At 41.1% G+C, this 11,739-nt stretch overlaps 1 protein-coding gene across 1 annotated transcript in view; it reads left to right on the forward strand.

Annotated features, from left to right (window-relative positions):
* Window positions 1-10,324, forward strand: part of rnf152 (ring finger protein 152) — a 43,710-nt gene extending 33,386 nt beyond the window's left edge. The window contains exon 2 of the mRNA XM_054623056.1: window positions 6,803-10,324. Within this exon, the coding sequence (XP_054479031.1) occupies window positions 7,003-7,650 (648 nt within the window). The 5' untranslated portion in view covers window positions 6,803-7,002 and the 3' untranslated portion in view covers window positions 7,651-10,324. The remainder of the gene's footprint in view (window positions 1-6,802) is intronic.
* The last annotated feature ends 1,415 nt before the right edge of the window (window positions 10,325-11,739 follow it).

Below are 11,739 nucleotides of genomic sequence, written 5' to 3' on the forward strand. Positions count from 1 at the left end.
TGGTTGTATAGAAGTCTATGAGAAAATGACTCTACTTCTCTCTTGATTTATTCCCTCAGTAAACATTGTAAACATGAGTTTATGGTCTCAATCTCTAGTTTCAAGTCTTCTTCAATACAGCATGATGTTCATTTAGTAAATGATGCTCCATTTAGAGTCAAACAGACCATAAAGCAGGGGATGCTTTAGGGCGGGGCTAACTGTGATTGACAGGTCTCCATACTTTACACTGTAACCTTTAGTCAAGGACTGTTCTCTGCCCTTCTCGGCCGTGCAGTTAACAGGAAATGTATGAAAAATGGGCTGCAGTCTAAAGTTAATTGGTGAGTTCTGGATTAACTGGAGGACTGCGGAGCGTAAAAAGCAGCTGCTGTTGCCCTTTAGCCTCCTGCATGACTGTACTTCAGCTGTTAAAACTGTACTCAGGATGAAATGTTGAATGTGTGGGGCTGAGGATAATGGGGCACAGCAACTATGTATATGCAAATGCTGGCTCAGCACATTACCAACAGTAAAGACTTAAGACGAGAAGACATTTTTATTTAGACGTGTTTGTTTGCGCTGTAACATTTATGTTAATGCAAAGATCCCATGTCCGTTCTGTTACCAGCTCAGCTTTTATTCACTGATGAAAAAGGTTAATTTCATACTTTAGCATGCGTAAGTGACAAGCAATTGGCTTAAAGTCAGCACATGCATCATGGCACAATGCATTTATCTGTCATTTTGAAATGAGTGAATGTCCATTGGCCCGTAATTGGAAAGAGCCACAAATCACACGGACGAACGGAGTCAAAGTGGAGCCGTTCAGTTCCATTGTTTCTGGCTCATTTAGTGGTAGAGAAAGTGTCTGATCCTGTCAGTTTCTCTGCAGTTTAGATGTCTGATGAAGGAAAGATAGCGTGAGAAAGAAAAAGCTGAATGAAGGACGGCATATTGGAGCATATCGGTTAAAATCTCACCGTGTTTTCAGTCCTGTTTGGTTGTCATAGATATCGCAAAAGCTCGCCAACAGATTTCAATAAAGTTTAGTTGAATGTTCGGCAATGAGCCAAGGATCTGTTGGTGCCGCTCCAGCTATCTCTTTTGTAAAGGATTTATTATTATGACCAGATATGAGCTGCATCCAAGTGTCCAACCTCTGGCTTGTCAGGTCAGCGAGAGCGCTGGGTTTCAAGGATATAAAAGGATGAAAACATCCATCTTTATTTTTCTTTGTGGTGCAGAACAGAATTAAGATTTTTGTTTGCAAGCTTCAACTTATTTTGAACACAAAAGAATGACGTCCTCTACGGCAGCATGATGTGACCAGAACTCAATTCGTTTTTTTATATTGATTGAATAATAGTAATAATAATGCTCAATTTATAATTTTGTCTGAAACCCAGGGGCATAAATACAACACTAATACCAAAATAAACAATAAATGAATACAAAATAATTAAATTGTTCAACACTTCTAAACTTTCCAAATGTCATTGGACGGATTTGATTAAATTCTGGTATTCTAAAAAACTAAACAATGATTGAAATCTCCCAAAGAAGAAGCTGGTTAATGGACCTGCATTGTGATTTATTTAGTCATACTGCGGTATCCGAAGTAGAACGTAAACAACAATTAAATATTACATGTATTTATATTTCTAATACTTTCTAATTCTGATATCCATGTGAGCCTCACAGCTCCAGCATCACTCGGGCTCTACATGTAACTCAGGTGTTGTAGCTGAGATGACATCATACCAGGTAACTTTGCACCTGCTCCATGTGAACATACGTGTTATAACGGACCAGCATGCACATGCACCATATGAGCTGTGACATCACACTGTGACATCATCAACTCGTTGACATTTCACTCCTTCACACCCCCTCAGGGTTTCACACCCCCCCCGCTGATTCCAGGTAGTTTATTATATCGAGCGGGCTGTGTGTGTGTGTGTGTGTGTGTGTGTGTGTGTGTGTGTGTGTGTGTGTGTGTGTGTGTGTGTGTGTGTGTGTTTGTGCATGTGTGTACTTCTGGCTGTGTGTGTGTGGTTGTTTTGCATGTGTGTACTTCTGGCTGCGGTGGTTATTTTTAACTTCCGTCTGCGAGGACAAGTGCACTTTCTCCTCGGCTGATTGTGTGTGGAGGCCCTGAGGGAACGTGTGTGTTTCTGCTCGCTCCTGTGTGGGTGTGGTGTGGGTGTGTGTGTGTGTGTGTGTGTGTGTGGGTGTGTGTGTGTGTGTGTTGTTTGGGTGTGTGCGTGTGTTCAGTTACTCCCATTGGGCCACAGGCGTGTTGGGTTGGTGGGGGCCGCCGCTCGGTCACTCTGCATCATTACCAAGTCATACGTCCTTCGCCTTTCCCCTGACGAGGCCACAAAAACACTCAGAATTATTAAAGAGTCGTGCATTTACAAAAATAGACCCGATAGAGAGTCTCAATTAAATCCTAAACTTTCCTTTTTGATGGTTTTCTGCTAAATTTGTATCCAGATTTGAGAATCACTGTGATTTAAAGCTGCTTTAGGACATTTCTAAGGGCTGTATTTTGTTGTGTTTCTATGTAGGTGTGATCGAAAATAGGTCACAAACTGATTGGAATCCAGGTCGCTCTGGTGACAGCTCAGTTGAACCAATAAATCATAGTGTTGAGTCGCAGCCGTGGTCGCACCTCAAGAGAAGACGTGTTTTTCCTCAGATTCAGAGACACTAGATGTTGACACTAGATGTTGGTGTTTTCATTGTTGCCTCCATCGTGAAAGAGAGAGTTGATGTAGAGCGGTGAGGCAGAAACTGTAAATAAAAATCCTCAGATATGACAGATTTATGATGCCAACATAGTTTGTGATTTATATTCTGCTGAATAGAGCTGCAGCAAGTCAATCAATTGAAGCGATCTGCAGAAAGTGAATCAACAGCTATGGCTATTTCTGTAAAAAAGTGAATATCTCTCATTCTTATGTGATATTAAATAAAATAAAATAATGTGCAAATGTAAACCTGGATTTTGGGGGAAATTGTAGGCATTCTTTGCTGTTTCCAGACATTTGTTGGACCAGACAATCAATCAATTTGATGGAATAATCAATAGCACTCAACTCAACTGCATTTATATAGAACATTTTGTACAATCATGCTAACCAAAGTGTTTCACAGAGCAAGATTAAAACAGCTCAGACCAAAAACAAACACAATAGACAGCAATAAACTACATTTTGCAAGACTAAAAATGACAACATACTGTTTAATTAAATGTTAATATAAATAAAGATCACCAGAATAAAAAGGCTCAAGAGACATTTTACGAACACTGATGATTAAGACAATAAATAACGAGGCGTCTCAAGTATGAGCCAGGTTCCAAATATATACCTTCAGGTGTCTTCACATTTTTTGTAAAATGTACAATTTGCACAAAATACAACTTCATTTCTTGGGTTTGGATTTTGCATACAGCACAAAATTAACTTTTGTTGGAATGTTGGAAAAGCTACTACTTGATTTGGATCCTATATAGATGTTTTTTCTTTTTATTATGCAGCTTTATTCTAAGGCTTAACATGTAGAAAATGAGTGACAAGGTAGCTGTGGGAAGGAAAAGACGGTGGGGGAAAGGGAAAGGTGAAAAGTATGAAGAATTGATGCAAAGCAGAAGAGGGAAAGCTTTTCAGTCAGAAGGGAAGGAGGAAGGCAGGAGAGAGAGAGAGAGAGAGAGCGACTGGCTGTATGGGAATATTGAGCCACAAAGCATTTATGTCAGATCAAAGCTAATCCTTATCTTTGGGAAAAAGGATTCAGTAATACCCCGGCTGTCTCGCCCCCTCAAGGGCAGCTCTCTCTCTTTCTCTGCTCGTATTCCTCACTCCTCACTCCTCAAGAAAACTGCCAGGATTTTCTTTTTTTACCGCTCCTTTTCTGTCCTCGACTTTGACTCGGTAGCGGTGAGGAGAAACTGGGTCAGCAGAGAGAGAGGAAGCAGGTGGCAGAAGGAAGGAGACGTACATGATGCCGATGGCGAACACGGAGTTAAGCTCTTTGCATCCTTAGGTCACTTCCTGTTATCTTACTGCTAAAGTGACACACAGCGTTTGAGCTTGATGAGGCATCGTGGTTTGTTTTACAGTAAGATTGGATTACATTTTGTTTTCAGTTTCACTTAATAACGCTTAATAACACTTTAAACTTTTGAATTGTCGGTCTATGTATTCTAAGTTTGTATTAAAATAAAGGTGGAAAGAGTCAATTTTGTTTATATTACACGTCTTATTTTTGGATATTGAAGATATTATAAGTGTTCTTCAAGAAACTATTATAATAAAACCCTTATCACAGAAGGTCATTTTGAGTGGGTCCCTGTTAAATTGTAGTGTTACACTCGTGTGTGATGTTATATGGTTATAATTAGGCTTCCCCTTCGTAGTCAACTAATTGGTTGTTTTGGGTCTTTGAATGACTATTACGAGCACATATCTAGTAAACAATATATTTTAAATGGTGCTTCTGCGCGGTTCTTTGTGGAGCAATAAATCAAGTGAGAAGAAGGGTCCTTTTCTCATAGACTCCTATACAATCTGACTTATTTTTGCAATCCAGAGGATTCGCCCCCTGCTGGTCAGTAGAGAGAATGCAAGTTTAAAGAAACTTCTGGATTGGCTTCACTCGGCAGATCAGTAGGTTGCTGCCTGGTTTCAAGGAGTAACATCAGAAGCTTGTAAGCTGTAGGTGTGTGATTTCAACATTTGACTTTGAGAAACATTGCTGAGAACATGAAACCCTTTGAAAGACATTGTTAACGTGTCATGTAAGGAGAATATTAAGCTGGAGAACATTGATAAGCTCCTCTCGTTTTGCGTCGGCTCCACGATTAATTAGTTTGTTGATAGACGTCTGTCTCGGGGGAGTCGCCCCCGATGGTCATTAGAAACAATGCATGTTTAAGGCGCTTCAGTATTTGCATTGGATAACATGTGGCCTGGGAATGTCTGAAGGACATGGATTCAGACAAGGGCATCTTGAGACATTGAAGGATCAGTCGATGAATTGCTTTCAAAAGGATTCAGGTTTTGATAAGAAGATCCTATGTGGGATTTCGATTCCATCAAATGCTATCAAGTCCTCGTCTCGTTGCACTTATTCAAGGTCGAATTCGATCATCCTCTCTCGTCAAAATGAACCAAACTTAAGACTCCAGACGGGATAGACTGCTCCGAGCTCGCCTGGTGTGAGCTCACTCTTATCTGTCATTGCCACGTCGGTGTCCCCACGGGGCGCTGTGGCCACTTTAATTGCCTGAGATCTTGTTTTCCGATAAAGGACTGAGATGTACGGTGTCGCAGGGGCAATCAGTGGTCACCTTTTTTTTTTTTTCCATTTCTATCGCCACTGTTCTCTCCATCTCTCTCTCTCTCTCTCTCTCTCTCTACACTCCATCTGTCTCACTCTTCACTCTCGCTGTCTACCAACGGTCGATGCCCGGAAGGGACACCGGCGAGGAGAAAAATCTAGTCATCTTCTTCTCCTTGGCAGTTTTCACACTTCTTCAATTTGGGCAAAATAATAAGAGGAAAAGTCGGCATGGCTCTGTTTGGTATTCATTGTTTGCTTGGTGTTATTTTGACAGGGTTTAATCATGTGCAAAAGGAAACTATCGCTGCTTCCGCGTGGATTAACACGGTAGACGCGATTATGCAAGAAGAGTAGGAGGAGGAAGAAATCGTTTTTGGAGTCTGTAGCCTGAAGGAGACAGTTTAAAGAATTAGCAATACTTAACACAGATACAGAGGCCAAGGGTCGCATGAACTCGACCCTCCCGCAGTCAGCTTGGCAGCTGATATGTACGAAGTGTGCTGAACATGATAATGGGTCTATCGTTTATGATGCATCGCTTGACCTCTGCACCAACCCTCAATCAGAGCTGAATCTATAAGCGCCCTGCTAATGTTGGTTGGCTTCATGACAGTGTTAAAGGACAAATGTTTGCAAGTTTTAGCTCTTTAAATTCCAATCATGCATACTTCTCATTATTGCGTATTTTCAGATGCTTGGGAGGCTGCCAAACCCTGATTCGTGAATGTGTGCAACTGTTTTGTGCACACGCTTTCAAGTGTGCAAGTGTACTTTCAGATTTAGTTGCATGCATTTCTGTGTTTGTGCACTTGTTTTTAGAGGGTTGATTTTGTTTTAAGGAAAGGATAGGAAATGTAGCTTTGGTGTCCTGGTGAGAGTTATGATTGTGGTGTTAAAGAGATTTAACACCACAAGTGGGGACTGCAACTGTATTACAATGGTTTTGGTGTTGTTTTTTAGGGGCAATACTGATACCAATAACTCGCAATCAGGGAAACTGATATAGTAACTAATATTTAGTGCCAAAATTTTGTTTCAGTGAACCTGTAAACTTTCTTCTCCAAGCTTAGACCAAAGCAATTTGAGCAGATATGCATTATGCTTTTGATCGTTGCACGTCATCTCCAGAAACCTGCTTTTCTGACCCGATGGGACATTTCTTTATAGACTGAGACATCCAGATTTGCTGGAATGGATTAAGCTTTTTGGGTGATTTACCGGTTTGTTGACCAGTTGATTGCTGTTTTGCAAATCAAAATTGTCATACCAACAAATTACTCTTCATGTCTGGTCTTATTCTGTGGATCTGTAAAATAACACCAAATCAACTTCCTGTCAAAGTCAAAAACGTGAATCTCCACAGAACATTTTTGTTGCCCTTTTCTGCATAAATCAACACAAGTATTAAGGCAGTTGTTCCTGTTTCTGCACTCGTTGTCTCAACAATGCATTCTCTTCTCTTCTGTTGCAGATGGATGAACATGTTGCCACCAAAGAGCTGTGACGTCGCTGTGAAGTTGTCGATGGACGGTGTGTTTTCTTAACTTCACTTGGAGTTGTGCAACCTTTCTACTAGACCTGTTTGACGTACCTTCTCGAAAATAATCGCTGTTGTCTGCCAGTCAATATAATAAGACATCACCTACCTATCTTTAAAAAAATAAAATAAAAATGGAGACTCTTTCCCAAGACTCCATCCTGGAGTGCCAGATCTGCTTTAACTACTACAGCCCCCGCCGGCGGCCCAAACTCCTGGATTGCCGTCACACGTGCTGCTCGGTGTGTTTGACCCAGATGCGCAGCAGCCAGAAGGAGATCCGTTGTCCCTGGTGCCGCAGCGTCACCAAGCTCCCGCCGGGCCTGTCCGTCTCCCAGCTCCCAGACGACCCGGACATCATCACCGTCATCGCCATCCCTCACGCCTCCGAGCACACGCCCGTCTTCATCCGCCTCCCCAGCAACGGCTGCTACATGCTGCCGCTGCCCGTCTCCAAGGAGCGGGCGCTGGGCCTCCCCGGGGAGCTGGGATGTCGTTTCCTGCCCGGCGGCCAGCAGAAGGGGATGACGGTGGTGACCATGCCCGAGCAGCAGCCTCTGGGCCTGGCTATGGGTCTGGAGGGGATGAGGATGGGGCTGGACGTAGGCGAGGGCGAGAGGAGGGTTAATGGCCCCGTTGGAGGAGCAGGAGGGAAGGGCTCCACGTGGTCCGGCGTGTGCACGGTGATCCTGGTGGCGTGCGTGCTGCTCTTCCTCCTGGGCATCGTGCTGCACAACATGTCCTGCATCTCCAAACGCTTCACTGTCATCTCTTGCGGCTGAGGGCGGTGGGGGAGGCTGCTCGGACTGCCGCGGACCCCCCCTCCTGGATTTCCCCTGCTAGCCCTGCTTCTCCTCAAAGACAGGACTCTGCTGAGGAGAGGGGGACTAAACTCACATCACGGGCGTCCAAGGAAACTCCAGAGCAACATAAGTAGATTGGAGATGAAGAAGCCATTGTGTCCCATTTCCTTTATTTGGGAGACTGAACTTGAGATGGAAATAAAGATGCAAACCTTCACTTCCCTCTTTCCGGCCCAGAAACTCCTGTCCTTTTCCTGTCCTTCCGTTTTCTCTGAAAGAACGCTTTGGGAATTACTCCAGAAATGTTTTTTGGCCAGCTGAAATGTGTTTTCCCAGCTGATATGTTTTTGGCTAAGGGGGCCCGATCTAATAACTCACTCACAATCACAGCCGTTGGATTGCCTGTTTAGTCTGTGGTTGGTAGAAGTGCATCAGTTTTCATAGTGTTGTTTCGCTGAGTGTAGGTTCCAAGTGCGCTGTCTCCAGCCGGTGCTGCAGTACTAAAGGGTTCGGACTTGGCTGCTCTCCGTCCTCTGATGCTGCAGGAATTAACTGTGCAGGATCCACGTCTGGCTCTGTCTGAATCATCGGGGAAACTCAAAATCAACACAGCTTTTCTGTTGTTTTTTTTCTCCCTTTCATACAACCTGAGAACAAACTGTTGCTATAATGGGTCCATGTAGTTAGTAAAAGGACGGACAAAAACATGGATTGGACTGTTCATTCATGCCATCTTATTACCGGCCTAGACAAAAAAAACATGGGATGTGTGTTGCTTAATTAAGGTGGAAAAGTTTGTATTAGTGATGAAACGATTAGGCAATGAAAATATGAAGATTTGTCATTTTCTTGCTTGTTTACTAGATTTTTTTTCTGTAAATTCTACATAATTGGACACAACTTATTTGAAATCATCACTTGGGCTCTCAAAAATTGGGATGGTAACGTTTTTCCGAAAGAAAAAAAAAAAAGAAATTAAGAAATGATTGATTAATTGGTAGTGAAGATGATCACTTTCTGTCCTGTTTTGAATGTGGTGGTAGCACTTTGTGCAGCCTTTTATTAGGATCTTAGGTTCCAATGCTTTACAGGCTAACTGAAACAGGAATTATTCAAAATACTATATTTGCCATTGAAAACATTTTAAAAGGAACAGTTTGACATTTTGGTAAATGCACCCTTTCACATTCTGTCTAAGAATTAGATGAGGAGTTTGACACGTCTCTCATATCTGTGCGCTATACAGTGAACCAGGTGGCGATTAGCTTAGCTTAGCATAAACTGGTAGCAGAGGGAACATTAAGACTGGCTCACTTTACCAGCACCTCTAAAGCAGAGTTAGAAACACGTTGTATTGTGTCTAAACTAAAATGTAATGTTGTGCTAGATGCTAGGCGACATGTGTTACAGCCCATAACTCCAAATAAAACCACAGCTATAAATGTTTGTATGGTTTCAACAACAAAAAATATATTTTTAACAATTTAAAGCAATTTGTGATTTGAATCTGTCTTTGTTGATGTGTTTTCTAACTTTGAAAAGAGCACGTGCTACATGCTACATGCTACGTGAGTTGGTTGCAGCTCAAAACTCCCCATGAATCCACAGCTTTAAATTGTAAGGTTTACAAATAAGCTGTGTTTTCTTATTGTGTTTTTTTAACTTTGAAGAGGAGCAGGGTACAGACAGATTTACATTATGCTACATGCTAATAATACAATAGTTGCAGCATGTAACCCCTCATTAAACCATTATTTCATTTGACTTTAAAGATAGCCAGGCTAGCTGTTTCCACCTGCTTCCAGTCTTTAGGCTAAGTTAACTAAGCTTATCGCCTCGTAGTTATAGCTCTGTATTTGTACTTGGCAAGAAATCCAATAAGCGCAATGTCAAACTATTTCTTTAAGTAAATAGAATTAAAAATAGAAGAAAATTGGAGATGAAAGGCAACATTCTTGTTCTTTCTTCTTTGTTTCTCTTTTCCCACGGATGCTTAGTGTTTTATCTTTCATCGATTATAGTTAACTGTCCATCTACTTCTCACCCTGACCTGCAGACCTCCATCGTCCAAACACACACCGTCCACTCCCTCCATCTTAATACCTTTACTTCATTTCTAAACCGGTGGATATGGGCTCAACCAGGCGGTGCCGTGTTTGTTTGTGTGTGTGAGTAATGGGTCAGTAACGGGTCAGGAGTGGGCGGACGCTGCAGGATTCCAGTTAATGACGGCCGCATCGATTTATCTGCTTTTGAATATCTCTCGCATCCGCAGAGGTGGATGCTTCTCCCTTTTTCCCCACTTTTATATGTTGAGGCAAGCAATTTGTCTGTTTACTGTATCGTTAAAGCAATGGAGTGTACAGTGCACACAAACAGGGTCTTGTACAGAATGATTGTAATTTTCTTTGTTTTATTTTCTGATAACTTTCTTATTTTAACATGTTTTTACTTGGTTATTATTAAGATTATTATTAAGAGGGAGCTATTTTTCAGTACACTTCAGGGCACTTAGAGATGGCATGACACACCAGTGACACAATATAAGGAAAATAAAGTGTTTGGGATTTTTTGGTATTACGTATATAAAGAATTATATACTGTACCAAAATGCTATATATACTATAATGCGTTCTGTATATCCTCAAATAATTCCAAGATTAATTTAATGCATCACTGAAGCTTTTTCTATAAATTAAAATAACTTGTCTTTGATTTTATTGAAAAGTGGGGCTTATTTAAAAAATATATCTTTATTTCCCATGATTTAACCACCTTTTTTTATTTTTTAAAAAGAGCAGAACTTGTATTTAATGTTTTTTATTTTTTATTTTGCATCTCATATCAGCACGATTTCACCGCCTTTCACCAAACAAAAGTCTTGCACTTCTTCTGACCTCTAAATCAGACTTACATGGATTGAATCCAAAACAATAACAGGACATTTGGCAGCTCCAGGCTTCCTGCGCTTGAATATTCAGTTATGAAAGCGTTCAGGCTTCAATAGGACAACTGTTTGATTTGCAGATGCAGGTTGAGTTAAGTTCATCTGAGCTGGTTCATGTGGGACATACTTGCCGGTTGCAGCTTCTGCTGTTGCTATGAGACTATGTTAAAAGTCTCATTTGAAGTGCGGCGCCACTGCTTAGCTGGAAGTTGAAATATTTTTAGCTCTGAGCTCTCGGCGCTCTGTGGACTCTAAAAAAAACACGTGTTAATTTCTCAGTACTTGAGGTTGAAGTGTTTTCTGGCGCCACCCGTGATAACGCTGAGGAAAAAAGGAAATCCCTGTTAAAATAAGAAAAGTGCATGAATCATTTTTCATGAAATCTTGATGAAGGCAATGTGAAGTGACTATTATTAAGGCATTCTTTATACTGGGTTTATAAGTTGTAAATGATGGCTTTATTTTACTTAATGCTTTATAAATCAGTATTAATTTATAGGAACAAGTTTTATGTTGTGAATGAGTTGTTCGGCTGGTGAAGCTCTAAATCTTAATCTTACCAATATATATTAAGCATTAATAATGTATAAGGCCATTTCCTAAAATAAGCAATTCTTTATGTTATGGCTTAATAGAAAGTCGCACTAAGAAATATCTCATTTTGGGGAGAATTAAATCAAAGAATGGACGCAAATATTAGCTTGTTAGCTTCATCACTCATGTTTTAACCCCATGTTCATGCTAAGTGGGCAATGGTTGTATTAAGAAATGATCCTGCCAAATCTGAACTTGGTTGCTTGGACATTTTTTACATAAAGCCTCAATATCGGCTGTTAACATCGGGGAAAAAAGAAGAAGCTCTGCAAAAAAACAATCTGTCGTAAGCATTGTTTCTCTTAAAACTAAAAGAAAAGTGCAGGGATTTTAAAGGAACTAAACGTTAGAAGGGACGTCAACATATCTAGTTAAATTGGAGATTTCTTGCAGGAAATACAAACACAAACCAGTATGAACAGCACTAACATGCTCTTGGTGATTCTCCACATGGGGTTCACTCCACTCGTGATAAATGAGACTTTAGTCATTTCTGTCTGCCAATCCATCATGAACGAGGCTCATGA

The sequence above is a fragment of the Anoplopoma fimbria genome, chromosome 21, assembly GCF_027596085.1.
Source record: "Anoplopoma fimbria isolate UVic2021 breed Golden Eagle Sablefish chromosome 21, Afim_UVic_2022, whole genome shotgun sequence".
NCBI classification, from domain to species: domain Eukaryota; kingdom Metazoa; phylum Chordata; class Actinopteri; order Perciformes; family Anoplopomatidae; genus Anoplopoma; species Anoplopoma fimbria.